The sequence below is a fragment of the Lates calcarifer genome, linkage group LG6, assembly GCF_001640805.2.
Source record: "Lates calcarifer isolate ASB-BC8 linkage group LG6, TLL_Latcal_v3, whole genome shotgun sequence".
NCBI lineage: Eukaryota > Metazoa > Chordata > Actinopteri > Centropomidae > Lates > Lates calcarifer.
This window is the reverse complement of record NC_066838.1, coordinates 15,458,788-15,481,421: the sequence shown is the minus strand read 5'-3', so window position 1 is coordinate 15,481,421 and position 22,634 is coordinate 15,458,788. Positions and strand designations below refer to the sequence as shown.

At 41.7% G+C, this 22,634-nt stretch overlaps 1 protein-coding gene across 9 annotated transcripts in view; it reads left to right on the top strand.

Annotated features, from left to right (window-relative positions):
• LOC108877885 (ERC protein 2) overlaps positions 1–22,634 on the top strand; it is a 147,573-nt gene that overhangs the window by 20,744 nt on the left and 104,195 nt on the right. For all 9 annotated transcript variants that reach the window (XM_051071283.1, XM_051071278.1, XM_051071277.1 and 6 more), the window contains 2 exons: positions 711–878; positions 14,512–14,679. In XM_051071283.1, the coding sequence (XP_050927240.1) occupies positions 711–878; positions 14,512–14,679 (336 nt within the window). The remainder of the gene's footprint in view (positions 1–710; positions 879–14,511; positions 14,680–22,634) is intronic.

Here is a 22,634-nt window from a genome sequence, read left to right as displayed (position 1 = left end):
AGCGTTGTGCATTTTTTGGCACCGGCAGGCAGCTGCCAATCTTCTGCACATAGCTTAGCCTTAGCACAGAAACCTCCCTCTGTTAGTGCATTTGATTTTCTTTGTGGTTCTCCGTCCTGTTCTGTACGGCCTTCCTTTTAACAATCTGTAATCTGTCAGCTATGTGAGTGTAATGATGCTCCTCATAATTTTGTCTGCCTGCATGTATTTTTCACTTTTTGGCTGTTTGGCTTGGGGTGTCCACAGAAATATTGAGATTTTGTTTTTAAAAATAAGAAGATAAGAATGAAAATATAACACTTTTTTACCATGTGATTTTGAATGATGAGATAGCTATCACCTTCTTATTGTTTCCCCACTCTTATATCAAAAAGCATGTTTAAGTCTCTTGCTGCATTCAAAGGAATGTGTGCTTTTCAAAACATTTGCTTGTTTTGAAAGTTCTTTTCATAGAGAACAATGTTCAGAGAAAAAAAAATCAGACTCAGTAATATGATACACAACAGCAACACACATATCAGTGTGTTTTTGCAGGAGGTGTGTATGTGTTTTGTGTTTGCGTGTGTAAGTGTGTTTGCCTGAGAGAAAAGCCGTATTTGTTCTCACTTCTGAAAGTTTTTGTTATCTGCAAGTAAATCAGTTCACTCAATGATGACTAAAAGGTTTTCATAACAAATGTGAATGTGTGTGTGTGTGTGTGTGATTGCCAGATAGAGCAGCTGAAGCAGGAGCTGAACAGGAAGGAGTCGGAGATGCAGGCCCTGCAGACCAAGCTAGAAACTCTGACCAATCAGAACTCGGACTGCAAGCAACACATCGAGGTGCTAAAGGAGTCACTCAGCGCCAAGGAGCAACGCGCCAGTACGCTGCAGACAGAGGTCTGTGTGCACATGCTCACACTCACACAGACACTTGTGCACACACATATTAAATCTCCAGATATATAAACACATAAGAATACACCCACAAAGGTGCAAATGCTTGCCATGATGCACTGACCCACTCCAGCTTCTGTGAGAATGCTTGTAAAGATACACACAGCCTCAGATGGATGAAGCTGCCTGAAAGTGAAGATGTCTGTAGATCACTATAATAATAACACTATCAGGCCTGTAATATCTCAAGGCACTTTTTAGCTCTCTGTGGCATTAGAGGGACTAAAAAGTGATTGTGCTTTAGTGTAGATGTTTCTTGTTATACTCCTGATATAGTCCTTTGCTTCATGAAGAACAACAGGTTTTTGTAGTTTGGGGTCAGCAGGGCAAATTAGCATCAAACAGTGTCATCAAAGAGGTCATCAATACAACACACATGCATAAAACTATGCAATTGTACAAGATCCTGTCTTTTTCTGCCTTGGTTTCTTTCTCTTTCTGTGACTTTAAAGTATGTTGAGGTGGGTGGAAAAAATGCCTATGCGTGTGGCTCCTTTAGTCCACCAGTGGGCTTGTGCGTGTGGGCGGGTCAGTCAGTCAGAAGGCTGGAGAAAGCTGGCAGCTTTTTCTTCTTCATCTTTGAAGTTTTTTTTTTTTTAAACTCTATGGCTCTAATGATTTTATCACTGCTGTTAGGAATGAAGGGCGGGTTGTGTGTTGGGACTTGGAGGTGTATATGTGTGTGGGGCTGCGGGGTGGGGGGTTGTGCGAGTGGGGGGGCGGAGATCATTTAGTATTTTTCTCCATCACTCTTTAGACTTGGAACTGATACTTTAGATCTCTTTGTGTTCGGCAGTCGAGAGCGGCCTGTTAACTATGTCCACTCATCATTACAGGAAGCAATTTGGGCCAAAATTAGGCCTAATTGTCCATACATGTGCAAGGAATTTTGGCCCTCGCAGTTAGCCGAATACATCATACTTGAAGGAATTGGTTTTCAGTGGGTGGGGTTTTTTTGTTTTGGTTTGAGTGTGCAACTGAAATGGTATGTCAAGAAATTTGTATGTGTGTGTGTGTGTGTCCTTTTGCCGTAGGTGTAACTTTATGGCAAGATCAGGAGACACGTCACCCCCAATCAATTTATGGTTTTCCCTCCCAAACTGTGCCTAACCTCTTAACCCACCAAAAACCTGGTTCACCTCCACATCTCCTTTTGTTAACACTTAGTTCACTGTAATTGGCTAATGTTACAGCTGATATCAGTGGAAGACTTGTTGCATATGGATGTAGTAAATAATTTGGAAGTGTGATCATGTGTGTGTGAGCCAGACAGTAAAAGGTTACCTAACCAAAGCTTACAACCTGTCTTTAAAGAGCAAGTGACAGAACCCTGATTCACGACACAGCAGGTAGCAATGACAGTGACTTCTGTCTCCTCAAGTATCCACCTTCACTTACTGCTAAATGGTTCGGCCCTGAACCATTTAGCATATTTGACCTGCTAGCTTAACGTCAGCTTAGTGAGGCTTCACCAGATGCTGCAGAGGTGGGGGGTGACAGACGTAATGTTGTCTTGTTATTTGGTGTCCCAGGGTGCATCAAAGGAAAATAACTTCAGTTGCACTGAAGAGTATAAAATTGGACCAGAATCAGTTTATAGTGTAATAGAGTGACTGCAGATGTAATTTACTTTTTTCTTTCAAAAAGTGGATTTTGCCAAGACACTCTTTAATGAGTTATTAATATATTTGGCAGAATGGCTGCAGCTCCTTGCAAAAGTCTTATCTTAAGAAAAATATTGTCTCACTTTCAAATGGGAATTTAGAGTCTACACAGTTATTCATGCACGAAACATAAATCAACATGATTACCTCAATAGGATAGGTCATAATTGATAAATATTTTTTGAATAAACTGTCCAAGTCAGGATCTCAATTTAGATATCAAAGAGTTACATTTAAAGTGGTTTATGCAGTGTATTACACATATCAATATTATTGTTGCTGTAAAGTGATTTGCAGGAAACGTCTCTACCACAGCTGAAATGAAGATTATGCCCTTGAGTGGGAGGATGGTGTGTGCAGATGTGTAGATATGATATAATCGCAATGCCTCTGACACTGGGCACATCAGTGCGTTCTGTAGCCTGTCTCCTGGTCATTTCTCATGAGCTACTGTAGCCCTGATCACTGACAGCACTGATCACCAAAGACACACACACACACACACACCAAAACACATACGCCGTCAGTGCTGATTACTGGACTCTCATTCCCAATCTGGAGTAATTTTTTCCTGCAATTGAAGTGGCATTTTCCCCCACTTGGGAAAGGCTAAGGTTTCCTGGGCTAAGTGGGCAAACCAGAGGATGGGTAGAGATATTGAATGTGCTTGAGGCCAGCCATGGTTCTGCATTCCTCTGCTGTCTGTCAGTCATTTGCTAAGAGAGCACTGCGATTCTCACAGGATCTCCCTTCTCACCTCATTCCTTCCATCCACTCGTTTTTACTTCATCTCCCCCACAGCAGTTTGTTGCAGCTTTCCCACATTTAAAATTCCTCAAGAGCCCCATGTTTCCTTTTTGTCCCACACATGCCTATTGGCCTGTCATACCCTCCCATATATATATATATATATATATGTGTGTGTGTGTGTGTGTGTGTTTGTGCGCACGCGCAAGTGCCCAGGTGGGTCTCATCATGAATGACAGTGATTGGTACAGTAGTCCACTCCCCTGGAGACAGACTGGTGTCTCCCAGACCTGAGGAGCAGCTTGATCTCACAGACACTTGTCTCTAAAAGCAATTCACATCAGGATGGGACTGAGAAGGGACTGGCTGCTGAAACAGAGCAGGCACTGTGAGCGAGGGAATGAGAAAATGGAAGTGTATTTATTTGTCAGTCAAAGTTAAGGACAGCTTCTAAATGGGCGTGATTGAATCTGTCTCCAGATAACTGGAAAATGTGGAAAATAATGAGTGTGGGCTTGTGTGTGTGTGTGTGTGTGTGTGTGTGTGTGTGTCTGAGCATTGTGAGTCTGCCTTCCACGTCTGTGGAAACTTAACCCTTTAATACAGTAGGTGTATGTGTCTTTCCTGCCCCTGGTCGGGACAATGCAGGGCTGTAACTATACTCCAGCAGATCAGGTAACCTATCAGAGACCTTCCTGCATATTTAACCAGCCAGTGACAAAGAAACAAGCCACAACCCTGGTGGAAAAGGGGCTTGCAGGTCCTTTGACTAGTTTTCTTTGAGAATAAAAGTAGTCTTGAATATGAATATTTGACTAAAAAGGCAAAATCGGATTGTGGGCCTGTCTGAATTCGACAGAGCTCAGTCATGCATCAAGTTTAGGTTTATCAGGTTTATTTGCATGGGCAAAACATAACAAGAATGGTATGGAGTAAGGACAGAAAGTACAATACAACCATGACAAAACAATGACATGCAACACGAATCAAGTCAAAATCAAATTAGTTCACCTTTACCAAGTGTCAAAAATAAAACAGATGTTTTTGATGCACTTTGGGTGTAGGTGCAGTTCATTAGAGGCACAGTACCTGCTTTTGATGGGGTCAGGTGAGGAGAAGTCAGGTTTAAGGCTTCATGTTCCCCGAGACAGAGGACTCACACAGGAACAGGTTTGAAGGCATTCTCATCATCATCAGTGTCCTTACAGCTGATTCCTGTTGCAATCTGCAAATCACAGAGTTCACCACACCCGTATAAGTTGGCTTGTCCAGACAACTTATCCACTGCAGAGAAGGCGCCTTTAGTGTGATACAGACCGATGACATGGAAAAGAGCAAAGAGAACATGGCAGTTGCTTTCTTTGTCATGAAACAAGCTCTGATCATGCCCAAATAATTGAGCCGATTTGAAGCTGGCAAAGTGCTGCAGCGCTGATAAAGGGGTGTGGTGCTGGACAAAAATGATGTATTCAGGACTGTTCCACTCAAAGATTCTGAGCTAACAGTGTGCAAGTTAAGCAAATAATCGTACACACCCTGACTGAGTTTAATGTCTTTACTTTCTCACACTTTCTACAATATAAAGTGTGTGTCTCTCTAGTTCCTCATACTGTGTTATGACAGGGCTTAGGTCAATGGTTTAACCCATTCTGAATGGTCAAAATGTCAGCTATATTTCAAATAATATAACAACAATCACTTATATGAGCTGGTGTTCTGAGATGTCAAAGTGAGTATATGAGATACTGATCCAAAGTTACAAAGGCATAAAAAGGAAGTATAAGGCTTGTATTAGTAGCCTTTATGTGGAGAACACTTCAGATCCATAGCCACAAGTCTGAACCAATTCTGTGTCAACAGCTTTTGTAGCATGAATAATATCAATGTGCTCTCTCTATGTGACCTGTTATTGCTATCTCTGTTATCTTCCTTATTTGTAACTCTGAATCCTTGAGGGTCACATAATCTGAGTTATTAACGTCAGTTTTTGGATGCAACAGATGCACCAAATCATGTTGTGCTTAATGTCTTTGTCAGCTATTAGTTAAGGTTTTCATTTCACGAGGGTCGATAAGCTTTGATTTACATATTCATAACTGGAGGCGAGCATTTTGCAGGTGGCCTCTTACCCACACAGGGGAAATCCAGACCTGAAGGAAGCTCAAGGTGCTTGAAGTCAAAGTCTGAATCAGGCACATAAATAACACAGCCATATAACATTTGATATTTTGTTCCCCACTGAACGCCAGCAGAAGTGTTAGAAGCAGCACGCCTTTAATGCACATTTTGCTTTGTGGCAACGTGTCTGTGTTTGCAGAGAACACAGTCGGTGGTATTTCAATTTAAGTTTCTCAGATGTGACCTCAAATATCTTGTGTTCTCTTTCATCACCAGCATTCGCAGTGTGTCTGCCAGAAGACCTCCACTGAGTTTTGATTTTGAGGTTGAGGTGTAATGGCTCGAAGAAGATACAAATGACTCAAAAATGACTTGCTAATATCGACCGTAGCGACAGTGATGAATAGGGAAAACGAGAGGAAAATACAAAAAAGAAAAAAAGAATCTGGAGTGGGAGAGGGAAAGAATTGAGGATAGCTGGAGCAACAGGAGGAAGTGAGAAGTGAGAGAATAGAGTTTCTTGATGGATGTAAAAGGCTGTGGGCTTTTGTCAGTGAGTGATGCGATGGTACGGTGTGCTGTGGTCCCTGCTGCACTATTTTTGTTGATCTTTCCTTGTTCTCTTTGCTGATTGATGGTTCATATAGGTAGTGAGGCGGAGAGAAGATGTGGTCTCAACCTGGTTACGCTCCACCCTGGACTCTGCCCCTGCTGTGCTTTCTCTTTCTCTGTCTTTCTTTCTGCCTCATTCCCTTTTGCTCCTTTTGTCCATATTTTCTCTTCCTTCATACTATCTGCCTCCATTTGTCTTCTCTCCCCGCATTTTGTCGCCTGCCTCTCCTTTTCTTCAATCCATTCTGTTGATACCAGTACGATAGAGGGTGAATAACAAATCATCATAGGTGAGAACTTGATGAACTCACTGAGGAGGACAGTGAGGTTGTTGGTGTAAGTAAATTGAAAACAGTTCCTGTTTTAGGCTGACCACTAAATGTCAACTTCACATTTAAACCCTGGACCTGTTGTGATGAGTTCCGACCACTGCAGACGAGTTTTAATATGACCTCATCTGAACTGGACTGACCACGGTCACCATTCTCAGACCCAACAGCATGCTCCCGGGTTCCTGGGGTGGTGCGGTTTGGGATGCAGTGAGAGTAGCAAAGCGTCAGGGCCCCCCAGAACAAACATGGCACGGTCCAAAATAAAGCCCCCGCGAGTTCTTCAGAGGCCATGTGGAAAAGCCATAAAGTGGAGTTATAGGGGTCATATGGGGGTTGAGATATTTAATGGTTTACACAGGGAACGAGGTAAATATGTGCACGACTGAAGGAGCCGACAAACACAAGTGCGCGTGCGAGGCTAGCTGTGCCTACGCACACGAAAACGACGCACATTAGCGTCGTCGTGCAAATACGTATGGCGCATGCCTCAGCGTAGCTGATGCGTTGAGATAGAAGTCTTGGAAGGTAAATACCAGTTGTATGATGATTTTTCCCAAATGAAGGTCTTTGGGAAATATGTGTACACTCTCTCTCTCTCTTTCTCTCACTACATTTTTTCATGCTTTCTATTTTTTATGCATTTTGAAACTAAACAAAAACACACATAATCACAGACAGTAATGAGGGCTTTGCTCGGTCTGCTGTCAGTCAGCGGCTGGTTAACCAGAAGGCAGTGAGGTGCTGATGGAGACAGCCAGTTACAATATGCTCCTTTGTTTTTATTCTGACCTCCTCTTCTTCAGGGTCACCCTGCTTTACTCAGACCACTTGACCCCTAATTTAATACACACATATAGACACATGCAGGCAAACACACAAAGATATGCTTCACATACAAGCCACAAGAAAACAGTTGAAGAGTTTTCTCTCCCAATGATAGGAAGTTCTAATTGTTAGTAGAAAGTCTCTTATTAGAATGATTGAACCAGAGAAAAGCTGAAATGTAGTATGGACCTTAAGGTCTCCTCTCCTCTCCTTTTACTCTGGGGGTTTATATAAAAAGGCTACCATTTTTACATAGTCCATTTCAAAGCCAATGTGCTGGAATATAGAATAAAAACAAAATTATCCAAATACTTTAAGATTGCAATGACCTGTAGAAGACAGCCATTCAGGTCAGATGGTAAAAGCAATTAGAGAAGAGAAAGAAGTGGGTAAGTATGAATCAGCTGAACATTTCTAGTGAAATACATGTGTACATTTTGAACTCAGTTAAATGTGCTGAGGATACAGAGTGGATCATTCAGCTGGTAATAAAACTCAACTGGTTAAAAGGGACTGTCTTTCTGATAGTTGGGTAAACTATACCAGGACCTGAGGAATCCTTAATTTAAGAAATAACAAATGTGATTGTTGGCTGAGAGGTCCTGGAGAACATAATCTAAAGAGAATACACACAAACGCACACAAGTGCAGTTAGACAGCGACTCCTTTTTATTTATGCTTCTGATGTATATGCATGAGTCATCATGCAATGTAGTGTATGTGTAGTGACAGTGAGAGACGATACCAGCCACAACAATTTGAGCTCATACCACAAGACGACAAAATACTTTGTTGCACCTTAGTAACTAAATAGCAAATGTCTTTGTGAGGATGAAAATAAAGAGCTTCAAACATGTTGCTTTGTGCTGGAAGAGGCATGTTAAAGAAGGAAAATAGTTTAGTAGCAAAAATGCCACAATCTAAAACTTAAGTCTGGATCCCTGGCTATGTAAGTTATACTGTATCAAACACTGTTCATCCAGTTGGTTCTATCAGGTCAGTGTTTTCCATACTAATAGGTCCTGAGGGAGTGTTTTATTTGTCGAACCACTAATTTGACACACAAATAAAACACCCAGGGTCACCCTGCTTTACTCAGACCACTTGACCCCTAATTTAATACACACATATAGGACCAAACTACTGATTTGACACACAAATAAAACGAGGAGGTTGTTTCACTTGTTGATAAAGCAGAAATCAAGAAGATTTAGGCTACTATCGACTGCGTCGTTCTCCACATGTTTGCCAGAGTGACTATTCAGTGTGGTTTGACAGGAAATGGATTCCCTGGAAACAGGATGTAGCAACTGGCATGCGGTGCTGGAAATGATCAGGAAAAATAATCAAAGAAGGAGCAAGTGTTAATGAGGGGGAACGCCTGCAGCGTCTCTTCCTTTATAAAGTGTGTGTATGTGTGTGTTATGTATGTCTGTGAGTCTCTCTGCTGGAGGATGTAATGATGATGAATGGAGGGCAAAAGAGGGATTGAGGCAGCTGTGTGCAGTGAAGGTTAGTGTGATGGTACTCAGGGTGAGCCCCCTACATTTTCTGTGTCATATATCCATCCACTAGTACAATACCAAAAGCATGGAATGATTGACATTTATGCTTTGGCAGAAACCATTCATTCATTCTGTCGACAAAGATCCTTTTGTCGGTGGATCCTGGGAGTTCTCTCTCTCTCTCTCTCTCTCTCTCTTTCTCTCTGTGTGTGTGTGTGTTCTTGTCTTTTTTTTCTACATCTGTGCTTTCCCATGTTCTCTCTGTAGCCCGTGGGCAGACAGCTGTGTTGCCATGGTTTTATCAACAGATGTTGCGGTGTACAGTGCCCCACTCTCCACCCTGCAGCCCCTGCTGTGAGGCAGTTTACATCCGCTTATTATCCCAGGCCGGCCCTGAGGTGATCTGTCCATTATACGATTCTTGATCAGGGCTCTGACTGTTGCCTTATCCCCGGCTTTGATGACACACCTCAAATGACACCCAGCCTAAGCCCCAGGACAGGGACCGGCCCGTCATTTCCGCACAGATCAGCCACAGTGTCGTCATGTCTGGTGTGGCCAGCTCAGGTGGAGAGGAAATCTTCTGTTTGCGTGCATGTGCTTGCTCATACTGTGTGTGTGTGTGTGTGTGTGTGTGTGTGTGTGGGTGGGTAAAATGAGAGAATCAGCGATGGGACTTATGACCCTTTGAAGGGAGCTGGATCTTTCAGCTCTGAGAGCCGTCTGTTTTTTTCCTTTTTGAATGAACTGTGACAGTGTGGCCAGTCAGATGTCTGTCCCTGACTGACTGACTGACTGATAAAGTAACACCTTTGGTTGGCTGAATATTAGAGCACTCCCATTGGCCATTGCTCTTTCAAAATGAATTGGCATGAACAATGCAGTTCATTCCAAATTTATCGCACTCTGAATGGAATATCCCTGTAACAAACTGAGCACAATTCTGCATACCCATATACGGTCCAGCCATACTTGTGACTGGCTGGTTCTCACTGTTCATGTGAAGGGGAGTCAGTTTAGAGCAGGCAGTGATATTTGGGCACAAAGACAGAACCTCTGTCACCAAGTGTGACTCGGTTCCCTTTGGTCACACCAAAGAGCTGTTGAAAAGAATCCGATCCTTCACAAACATAACATCATTAGAAGAGGCTCTTGAGTAAGCACAGTCACTCTTTGAGGTGCTTCATTCTTGTATTTGGCATTGCAACTTCCACCTGCACCTGTGTGCACACACCCACAGCCAACATGCATATGAGTCCATATGAAAAAATCACTATGGTATTCAGGCTGTCTAACCTCACAACCTTCAACAGTGACCTCCTGAAATCTATTGGAAGTTTCTATTGCCTCATCAGGAAACTATGGATCATTTAACGCCACTCCTTCTCACATCTGTGTGAGTAAACGATACCCACAGTCTGTGTGAAGCAGCACAGTGTATATACTGTGTACATATGTCTTTTAGAAGCTGGATTGGCCAATTTTTTATTCACCTTTCACCAATCTTTAATAATGTAAACATTAGTCAGAATGAGAGCAACAGCCACTGGCTCTTTGAACCCAGCGGTCCACATTCATTCTCCTTCTTCTTCATCATGTTAGAGTGTGACTTTCTCTTTGATGCACATGTACATTTCAGCAAAAAGAGATACAGTATTTGAATAATTAGAGCTGGTATGGGAAACTCTCTGGTGGTCTAGCATCATCTTGAAATGACATAGCCTTCCTTCTTTTAGTGATACAGTCCAGACTTGGCCACATGAATGCCTAGACAAACATGAATTAGTTGAATATTATGTCATAAATTTAGATGATTAATTTCACAGCACAGACCTTTAAATAAATTAAGTCTAATGGTCGCCCTTTGCTGTATTTACACAGGCTGGCTGGACGTCATACAGCTAGAAGAGTGAATCGCTCACACAGCTGTGTGTCGTGCACCACAGCAGCCTGAGTTCAGACGCCAGATACACTCCACTAGACCCACTCTTGGGATTTAAGAACTTTATGGTGGTGTTGTCAGCTGAAGTGACATTCAAACTTTTTCTTTGAACAGCTACAAAAAATAGTGTGTATAGGTGTGTGTATATGTGCATGTGTGATTTTTAAGGAGTTAGAATGGGAGGACTGAGTTGATATTAGATATGTTTTTCTGATCAACCTACAACTCGACTTGCAATATTGGACTCCCAGGTGGGTGAGCGAGAGTGCAACTGTTAGTACGCAAGTGTTGGTGCGTCCCCAGGCCTTTGCTGTGGTCTCTCTATCGTCTCTGGTTCTGCCGTTTTGACTGTGGTCTACTCATATACTCCATGTGTTGTTTATTGCGGACCAGAGCCGGACGCTGGGCCTGATACCTTTGCAGATTTGCCTGCCAGAAAAACTTTTATGATGAAATGTGAGGCAGGAAAAAGGGAGGTGAGGACAAACAGAGAAGCCGTTTTCTTTAAGCCTCCGTTTTACTTTGCTAACCAGTGTCCAGAATCCACATTTGCCTGTCATTGCAAGCATGAGAGAGAGGAAGTCAAGGATGAGAATGAGTGTGAGAATGAATGAGTATGCATATGTGTGCATGCCTACATGTTTAATTACAGGTACATGCATGTGTGCATGTAGAAAACTGATTGTATGCATGTGTGCATGCGCACCTTGGAGCGGTTATTAGTTTGTGACTGTATTTATTTAACAAAATGCTCTGTATTGCCAAGAATTAATAGTTTTGCAACCACAGAATCTTGAAAACATATCAAGGTCATTTTTTAAAATGATATGGTGCTGAGTGAGGGGCTGGAAAGCGTAAGTGGGGTTATGGGGGAAGATGGGGTGATATAGATGTGTTTTTAATTCATCTTTTCAGAGGAACGCCTCAGTGCAATCTCCAAAGTCCTTTTGGATTTTAACAGGCCAAACTGGACAGCAGTGGGCCCCTCTACTTCTCTACCTCACTTTTCTCTCTCTTTCTTCCTCTCATGCACTTAAAAAGGCTGTGATTACAAAACAGAATGTAGTCCCTAGTGTCCAATTGCGGAGGTAGAATGAGTAGCTCGTTGTCCTGGAGACCGTAGGAGCGCTATCTATCACATATGGAAACACAAATCCACACAGAAACACACAAACCTACAAAGTCAAGGCTGGGAAATGTGGGCCTGTCCCAAAGACAACCTGGCTTGAGGACTTGAAGGGATTTCTCACACCGACACTTCACTTTGTCTCACCGCAGGACCTGCACCTTTAAATGGCAATAGGAAAACTCCCGGAGTGTTTGGAGCATGGCTGGAAGCGATGGAGTGTTGAAAGAGAGATAGAAGTGTCCGGGTGAGAGAGAGAGGTGTTGCTGGAGGACGACATTGAGAAGGGGGGTGGGGGGGTTGGAGAGGAAATTGAAGGAGAAGAGAGAGGTTAATCACCCTGACTTGTTAGCTGTCTATCATCTCAGCATGTGTGCCAGCTGATAAAGCTGTCCAGTATTTCCCGTTAATAGACCAGCTGATGCAGCAGCAGTTTTAGCCAGAGGAGGAGCAGCCGAGTCAGTGGTGTTAATATGCCCACGCCAAATGATCTGTTAATAATTCCCACCATCTCTATCCATCGTCTTTCACTCTTTCATTTATCTCTCCCCAAGCTTTCACCCTTACTCCTCTCCATCCTTTCATTCCTCAGTCCTCGTCTATCCTCCTCTCTTTTTGTTTTTCATGTACTGCGTCTGGCAGCAATGAGTGCTTTAAGAGGGTATTAGCGGGGCGTCTGTACAGTACTATCACAGCTTAGTAGGCCAATGCAGGTGAGACAGCAGGGATTTCCTGTTAGGCCTCTCTGCTGCATTCTTGCTAAATTGCTCCTTGCCAGGTGGAGTAAGAGGGGAGGGGGGTTCTCTTTTTCTGTCTCATACACACATCGACAAACACAAGACGCACGCACAGGACACAGTCCTGTAGCACCTGCGCACGATAATCCATGGGCACTAACGTACTGTACGCACAACGGATTAGCGGTGTTGCTGGTGTGCGTTTGTGTGTGCCAGTGTGGAGTGGGGAGGACAGAGCAGGGCTCAGTATTAGACTCTGGTTGTCTGCCAGAGAAGCAATATGAGATAAATACTTCACCATTTTACACCTGGGGGTCCTGGACTGCTTCTAATGCTGCTACTTGAGAGGAGCTCTGTGCGTCTGAGGGTTTGCATGGGGCACTCTCATTTCACACAATCAGATACACATGCATATAAGCAGGAACTAAGGGTGGTGCAATACAGCTGTCCTTCTCAGTTATGTTCTCAGCATATTTGATTTGTAATTTGCCAATTCTGTAGGTATTAGTGCCAGTTTTGAATTATGGAGAATAATGATGCAGGCTGGCTGTTCTGCCTACCTTGAGTCTTGCTAAAGCTAATTGCCTCCCATTATACCTATATCAATCATGTCCATCCAGCTATCAGAAAGATAGATAATAAGCCTTTTTCCCAAAGTGTTGACCTTTTTCGTTAATCTACTTGAAAGCATTTTAACATCAGAGCTGTGTGGAGCTATGCTATTTGTTTTAGCGCACTATATGCTTACAGTATAGCAGTGCATCATATTTTATAGGCTCATTAAAGGTTTTTAACTCAAAGTATGCAACGTACCTATAGCTGTCAGGTGCAGTACTTGAGTAAATGTATTTAATTACTTTCCATCAGTGGCCCCAACACACTCCCTCCCTTTATGACTCTCCTTAAGAGCCCTATGAAATAGTTGACAGATGAGCTGGAGAGCACAACGGAGCCTGTGCCTTAAGTGTTCTCACACTGTCCCCTCTGTGTCCAAGTAACACTTGTTAAAACAGCTGTTAACAAGCCCTCTCTCACTGCTTCCCTTTATCTAAGTGTGTGTATCTCTTGAATCCATATAAAACACACACATGTACACCTTAAAACCAGGTTCAAATGGGTTCACTCATTTCGCCATGGCAAAAAGTGCTGGAAATGTAATCAGGTGTTGAGGAGCAACAGAGGAGTGCGTAGTGTGTTCGTGACAGCCAGCTGAGAGCGTGCACAGTACGGTATGTGTTTGAGTGCGTGTAAGTGTAGGCGGCGCAACACAACACTGATATATGTCCAATAAGAAGTTCTGGAGTGAGCTCAGATATCACTCATCTCGTCGCACACAGCCAGATACGGAGGATTTTAATGTGTGAGTGTGAAGTGTGTGAGCGGTCTGATCTGTGGCAGCGCTGGCCCAATCATACAACACTCTCAATAACAAATGATGGGATGGGCTCCAGGCTCCTTTTTCTCTCACACACACTTTTACTGCATCAGTCCACAGCGGTTCATATTATGGACATTAGGTCAAAGCTGAACTTTTACTACTTCCAAATGTCAACAAGTAAATGTGTTGAGACATGTCAGTTCCAGCACTGAATAATAACATATGGGCCACCTGAATGAGAACTGGGAAAAAAAGGTGTAAGCTTTCCTGATCTTTTTTGTGCATTTCTTTGTATAAGTGTTTTTCTGTCTCTTGGCCTGTCAATTTGGTCAGCTTCCTTTTCAAACAGTCTGCCTGTGACAATCTATTTTCAGTCTATATGCTTGCCTGTCCATGTCTGGATAAACTATATAAATATTGGGTCATATGACCCACTGTGACTCTTATTTCACCTTTTCTCTCTGTCAACCTATCTATCAGTAGAAGAGTTTGTGTTGTACCACAGCTTTATTAAAATCTCTTGGTCTAACTCCCTATTGACTTCTTATCTGCCTATCTGCACTTAACTTCTTCATTTGGTCTGATTTTAGGTAGATGCTCTGCGGGTGCGTCTGGAGGAGAAGGAGCAGTTCCTGACCAAGAAGACCAAGCAGCTGCAAGACCTGACTGATGAAAAGAGCACGCTAACGGGAGAGATCAGAGACATGAAGGACATGCTGGATGTCAAGGAAAGGAAGGTTAATGTCCTGCAGAAGAAGGTATGTGAATCTAGCTGATTACAGCTTCATACGGTTTCTGTACCTCAAGTCTAGCTGTACCTCAAGTATATATCAAAGAAAATCCTCTTACGTTAGTTAAACTTCATTCAAAGGAAAATGCGACACTGAAAGATTGAGTCTACACCTAGTAGAGAGGCCAGATCTTTCACCGGTTCAACAGCCTGGAACATTACTGTTTTGGTTCACTCTTACTGCTCTCACATCACACTTACATTTGTCTGGTTGACAGAAACACAGCTCCAAATGAATGCTAATGTTGCTGTGTGTCTGCTGGATGTGCAAATATGCCACTGTTCACGAAAGACTTTCCACAGTATGAGGCGATAACATATCAATGCTGTGTTTTCAGCTTGTTCAGCTGCCCCCATGTGGCCAAAAAAAAACAATTAATACTGCCTAAATAAAGTTAGCAAGTGCTGGTTATAGCTAGGAGGAGGGTTAGTTAGACTCATTAGAATATGCAGAAAATTAAGAATCTAATCCGAATCCGTAATCCGTAATGTCTGTTTTCCATTCTGCATTTGTTCAGAAAAACTATTGCTGTTATGAACTCTAGTGTAGGACCCAATGCAGAGAACACACACAGGTAAGTACCAACAGATGGCTCTTTAATAAGGCACTGATGAAAACACAGGAACAATAGGCAGGCAGCGTGGCAGGCGACTGGCTGACTATAGAAAGTACTGAAGACACGAGGAACAGAAAACGCTGCCACTGGAGAACACAGGTAGCCTCAGAGAACAGGAGAATCCAAACGCAGGTAGCGCTGAGAGCTTGCACACAGGATACAGCAAGGAATACTCTGGCAAAGGGCTGGGGTGAAGGCCGGGCTTAAGAAGGCGAAGGAGAACGAGCGGAGTGGAAACAGGTGTGTGTAATCAGCCAGCAGGAGGAGACAGCCACACCCTAGCAACACACCAGCTCTGCAACCAAACAGAAAAAAGGGAAGGGGAACAGAGAGAAAAAGCAAGAAAAAACACAACACAAAGACAAACTAACCCAAAACATCACAATTGCTCAGTGAATTAAATCAGTATAGTTGGGAAACAAAGAAGTGTAGATATTTGATTAGTGACAGGTTTGTTGACTGTCACTGCATCAAGTAGCTTTCTCTCTTTAAATAGCCAAATTAATTCTCTACACTGGCTCTGGCCAAATGATCTTGTCACTGGTATTGTGAATGGATGGAATAGACAGTTTGTTACATATCATTGAATGTGTATGTAGTGAGATCTGCTACTCACAGTTGATCACATATGGTGAATATGTATGCACACCTGCCCTCTCTCTTTCTCTCTCTCTCTCTCTCTCTCTCTCTCTCTCTCTCACACACACACACACACACAAGCATACACACATGCATGGCATGTCTCAGGGGCCTTGATGACTTTTATAAGGTTAACTATTTAGACAGGGTCTGTGGCCACCTGTGGTGCGCAGGTTGGCAATTCCTCTATAGACCAATTACACACACATAAAGGTCCCCTCTCAACTTCCTTGTTTCTTCTGATGTCCTCAAATTGGATCTCCCTCTCTCTCCTCCCGCCCTCCCCCTTGCTGAGTTTAATGAAAAAGGGCTCCAAAGGTCACATGCAGTGCCATCAATCTGTGTGACTGTATGTGTATGTGTGTGCATGTATGTGTGCGCATGAATATGTTCAAATGCATTTTTATGTTTATGTGACCCCCTGGTGTTTTTGTGTGAGAAGTTTAAAGATGACCTTTATATGCACCCTATACTGCGCTGTACTCGTGTGGATACCACCTATAGTTTTTTTTGTTCAAAGCACTTATTAAGGTTGTTTGTAGCTGATAAATGGGGCCCCTCTGCTTACTGACATTTCATTCATGTCTGATGTCAACTTTATCTTTAGAAAAAATGGCTATTGGCTGCCAGGCCATTTAAGGGGGTATGGTAGGAAGTTTATAGTTTTAAGTAACGATTTGTATACTTTTTAAAGCAATTTTTTATTCTGTTTCTTTGTGCAGCTATATTGCTGCCAGCCTTAGTTGCCATTTTCATCCCTACAGGCTAAAAAGTGACATTAGTTTGGATGAGGACTCTGCATTTTTGTTTCTGCTGTTTGCAGTTGTGTGTGGCTGGTTTCTCACTTGCCAGTTTTTGTTCCTTCATTTATATTTTTTTTTGTGCAGAAATGCTGTCTCTTCTTCTGTATCCCCGTGTGTTTTTTTCTTTTCTCCTCTTGTTCACTCTTGTGCACCTAAAACATACTGTTACCCCCAGTCTTAAAAGCCTTCCTCCCAGTCATTCCATCATGGTAAAATGTATTTTTAAAAGCAGGAAATGATACAGCACACTTTGGAAAGGACTAAAGGACTAAAATGAAGCATACATTTCTTGTAGTTAAAGGACTAAAACATAAGAAAATGTATTTCTTTAACATTATGACCCTGTTTCTTACATGTGTTAATGTAAGCTAACTTATTCCTCATATGTAATATTTGAATGATGAAGCAGGCCAAGTATTTTTAAACTGTGAACCGACAGGTGTTTCACTCCATTAGCCACACTGTATACACTGACCACAATCTGATTGGTTTTCCAAACTTCCTATTTCCCAACAGTCCCAGGGGGCTATAACTTACAGTGCTGTGTCCCTGGGGAAACGCAGGAGTTGAGCTAAGAGTCAAAGCTAGTTTCCTTTCTGGGCTTCAGACTCTATAAGTTACTGCTGGCTTATTGTAAAATACACCAACAAGCTTTGGGTGTGTTTGAAGTCTTTGCAGGATATATGAAGTTCACAAATCTAAATGCCAAGGATGTATTTCCTAACTATAGGGTGATTGCTTGTTCCTCACCAATGACACTGATCCTACATCTAGTAAATCTACTATGTTAAGGATGACCTCAACATAGTAGCTTAAATTAGATTTGCAGCTCTCAGATTTTGGCACTATGTGGTCTTTTCTGTCAACCAAAGCTCAAATAACTAGTTAAAATGAGGTGTACTGAATATTCAGTACACCTCATTTTAACCTTCCGTAACTTCCACTTCCCCATTTTTTTCCACTAGTATTTCTCAGGTAAAGGCTGAGTTTTCCTTCATTGACTTTCTGAAAACATCTCTGATCGTGTTATTGCTAAGTGCAAGTGTATTTCAGTCATCTGATAATTGTTTGGTTTTCTATGTAAAGAAGGTTAGCATCCTGCTACCACAGGTATTATGAATCATAAAGTCATTAGAATGCTATTTGAAAATGTATGTATTCACCAGCAAAACCACCACTAACATCATGACAAAAGTCTGGTGTTTAGCTTTGGTATGTTTACAGTGTATGGCCCCCCACCTCTGACTCAAAGAAAACCTTCAACTGATATGGAACGTAACTTGTTTTGTCTATCACAGTTAAATCATCAGAATCACAGTTGTTGGCTCTTTTTGATTTTGACAAAGTTGGAAAACACTGGAAAGTTGCACTGTATGAAAAATGTGCGTTGACAGCATTATTCTAGATGAGCTACAGCAGAAATCACACTACACTTCTGCACTTCAGGCAGATCTGAACTGCCTCAATGAAGAAAGAGAATTAGAGGATTAAATAGTATATACATATTATATAAATAAAGGTCAACATTCGTTGGTATTTACATATATACATATTTAATTGAATGCTGGGCATGGATCATTAAAAACATTGCGGAGCCCATTTCCTCATCCATCTCTGATATTTATGTTTCTTGATGCAGCTGCAGTTGCTGTATTCATCCCTGCAGGCCCAAACTGAAGTGAAGCTGAGATATGAATTGTCTGACATGTTAACAGCTCTGGTTGTAATGGCCTTTTTGTTTGGTCCCATTGTTTCCAGTAGTGGTATTTTTTCTTTCACAGATGCGTATTTCTTCTGCATCATCATGTCTGCCTCTTTGCTCAGAACAGCCCTCATCCTCTGGATGTCTGTCTTTTCTTTAGTGTAGGCATTCCTCATCTTTTTCATCTCCTCCTTTTCCTTCTTAAATGTCTTCCCTTCCTCACACATTGCATCTTTTTCGGCAGTAAAAGCACAAAGTTCTTTACTGAAGGCTTTTCTTTCTTTTTCTATGTTCTCTTTCTCCAACTGGAAAGCCTCCTTCATTCTCTCTATGTCAGTCTTTTCTTGAATGTAGGCATTCCTCATCTTTTCCATCTCCTCCTTTTCCATCTCAAATACCTTTCTCTGCTTTAACATTGCATCTTTTTCAGAATTAAAGGTCTTCCTCCACTTACATTTAGACTTAACTTCTTTACTGAAGGCTTTTCTTTCTTTTTCTATGTTTTCCTTCTCCAACTGGAAAGCATCTCTCATCCTTTGGATGCCTGTCCTTTCTTGAATGTAGGCCTTCCTCATCATTGCCATCTCTTCCTTTTCTATCTTGAAGGACTCCCTGTCATCAAACATGGCATCATTTTCAGCCTCGAAGGCATTTCTCTTCATACGTTGTACCCTAAGTTCTTTGTTGAAGGTTTCTCTTTCTTTTCTCATGTTCTCTTTCTCCAACTGGAAAGCCTCCCTCATCCTCTGAATATCTTTCTTTTCTTGACTGTAGGTCTTTCTGGTCATGGCCATGTCTTCCTTTTCTAAATCGAAGGCCTTTCTTTCCTCAAACATGGTATTTTTTTCAGCATTGAGGGTCTCTCTTCTCCTATGTTTTGCTTTAAGTTCTTTCTTGAAGGCTTTTCTTACTTTTTTAATGTTCTCGCTCTCCAACTGGAAGACATTCCTCATCTTGGCCATTTTAGCACACTCTCGTTGAAAGGCCTCTCTCTCTCTGCTCATTTGCTGCCTTTCCATCTCCAGCTCCTCTTTCATCTTATTTATGCGTGCCTCTTCACACAAAAGTTTCCTCCATGTTTCCTCAATAGAGAGTTTTTTGGCCTCTGCCACCATCTGCCCCTCCAGCTTGTCCAGCAGAATCTTCTCATCTCTACTGCTCTGGATTGGATGCAAAGACTGACTCTGCATCACTCTGAAAATTTCTGGCTGGTGGTGATCATATTCTTCACCATTACTGGTAGTTTTCTAGAACAAAATGGGATATTTTTAACATATCATTTAAAGAACATCAATACCATGTGATTTTAGCAATAAAACTGTATTACCTCTTGGTTCTCCCAGTTCCATTCTACCTGGGAGAGGAGACAGTTAGCCTGATTGTCCAGAGTGATCTTGTCTTTCTGAAGCTGCTGGGCATTTTGCGCCAGACAGATCAACTCTCCGCCCTGTGCTTGCTGTTGCTCCTGAAGCACATAAGGTGCATGGAGATTCATCTGGAATCACAAAAATACAGCATTAACTTGATAACCACAGTGGTGGTAAACACACGGTTTACCTAACTTGTTTGGTTTAATTCAAACCAACTACACAGTACAGTAATGCATGTATCCTTGTACCTGTGATCACTAAAACTGCCCAATAAATGAATCACCTGTCAGTTTACACGACTTAAAGTTTACACCTCTTGGTCTGCTTGTAATAAGTCAAGGGGAGCATGACATAGACCTGACCTAAAAGTGCAATACCACAGTGTAAAAATACTTTATTACAATAATGATATGTCATTATCTATGACATTGTTGAATTCTTAACTAGTAATTACAGCTCTCAGATAAATATAGTGGAATAAGAAGTATAAAATTCCCCTTGCATAAAATGGAAATACCCAAGTAAAGTACAAGGACATCAGGTAAAAATCAGCTTGGTGTGACTACTGTTTTCCTTCACAAATATGGTACTTACCACCACAAAAGGTGGGTTCTGTAAAAGTTCCATCAGTGAAGTTTCAGAGTACTAATTGCAAGTGCAATGGGTATTTTGCTTCTCAGTGTCTCAGTGTCTCTAATCCTCAGTGCTCTTTGTACTGAAATGTCTGCTCTTCTGCTCACCACAATTCTCCTGAACCACTTCCACTGTGATGAGTTAAGTTCTAAATTCTGTGTATGCATTTTACAAACTGTTGCCTAGGTTATCCCAAACTATTAATCTCTGCAGTTTAATAGTTTAAACTTTCTTGTACAATATCAAGGCAGAACTCAATTTAAAATTTAATTAATTCAAACAAGCCTGATAAATGTTCAAGGTTCATGTCACAATTCAGATTATGATGAAATGCGTTTAAGCTACCTCTGATACCTCTTTTGACCAGCTTAGTTAAATATCAATACGATTCAGCTTTATTTCATTAACTTCCACTGCAGTTTTTCTGTTTCAGCTGGTTAATTTGTTTCACCTGTAGTTTGTCATACTTCCTTATCTCTGAGCTGTGCTTTATCTTATTTAGCAGTACTTGTGTAATGCTAATGTTAGCAAGCTAACATTAATGTTGGCAAGAGCTGTAAAGGGCTGTAGCCGCCTGCAACCAGAAATACAGATACAGACTTGCTCAAAAGGCTAAAAGGCTTAGAGGTGATGACTATTTAAAAAATGAAGACTCATGCAACAGCAGGACACTGTAGCGTTGTTCACCTCGTTTTGATTTTCAGTTTCAAGATTTGGATTGGATGATTTACCAGGAACAAATCCATTTGTCAAGATGCTGTCAACAGTTTTTATAGGGACTTTTTCTTCAGTAGATAGTAGTTCCAATAAAAACTGTTAACAGTGAGGTCTGTGGATTACCCAGAGTAAGCAAGACATTGTTTCTGGAAAGAGATGTTGTTGTAGATTTTTTTTAAAAATGTACTTTTTCATTGCTGGGAGCACCACAAATGAAATTCCACTCAACTCCATTGTATTTGGGTGGCGCCAGAACAACTGGCCAAACACTAGAAACTATCTGTATGGCTAGATACCTCTGGAGGACATGAGAAAATATGGTTTTTGTAATTTGGATGAACCAACCCTGTAATGTGTTATGACTAACCATCCCATGGTAATATTTCTAAAAAGAAAAATGTTGTTTTGATAACATTGCTCAAATGGAATTCAAAACTTAAATCAGGTTCCAAAATAACTGTAACACCTGGGCTTGTGAGCTACGATTTAGCGATCCACACACCCTTTTCCTCTACAAACTCTACAACTCTGTATACACTGAAGCCACACTGTGTACACTGACTTTCACTGTCTGATTTGTTTTCCAAATTTCCAGTTTCCCAGCAGTTCCAGGAGACTATAACTTACAGATCTGTATACAAGGGGAAGGACAGGAGTATAGCTTGGAATCACAGCGTGTTTCCTTCCCAGTTTCATACTGTATGAGTTATTACATTCCAATTGTAAAAGACATAGACCGACTCGTGCGTTTGAAGTCTTTCCAGAGCAGGATAAAGCTTTTTCCTGAAATTCATTGTAACTAAATTTCAAGGGTACATCTCCCTCACTCAAATGGGGACTTCTTTGATATAAAAAAACATTCTCGATAGATAAAAGCAAAGATTACATGAATTCAAGTCAGTGTAGGAATTTATGAAAGTTTTGAGAATATGTTTTTGGCACCTTGCTGTGAACAAGTACTGCTGACACAATGGAATGAGGTTTAGCTTAGATCATTTGAAAGATAATTGAGTGTTTGGCCTCCTCATAAAATTATCAGCTCTGAAAGTCAACCAAACACAGTTCACGGGGCTGTTAATCTCTTGTATATGTTCCCCCACTGATGAAAAGAGTCGATATCTATACCAGATACACACACACACACACACACACACTGACATGTGTCGTCCTCTTGGACAGCTTTAAGGGGTTAAGATCATGCATCTGTGTTATTACGACAAGCTCTTTATCTTCACTACAAACAAGTCCCAATTCCGCACCACCCAGAGTGTCTGTGATGATGACACAGGCTGATGACAGGTCAACTGGTGCGTGCTAATGTGTCCCTGCCTTTTGTGTGTATGTGTGTGTGTGTGCGTGCATGCAAACTCGCTCTGTCATAGTCATAAGGAATCGACATCTGGAGAACTAAAAGCAAAAACAGCCTTTACGATGTGTGTGTG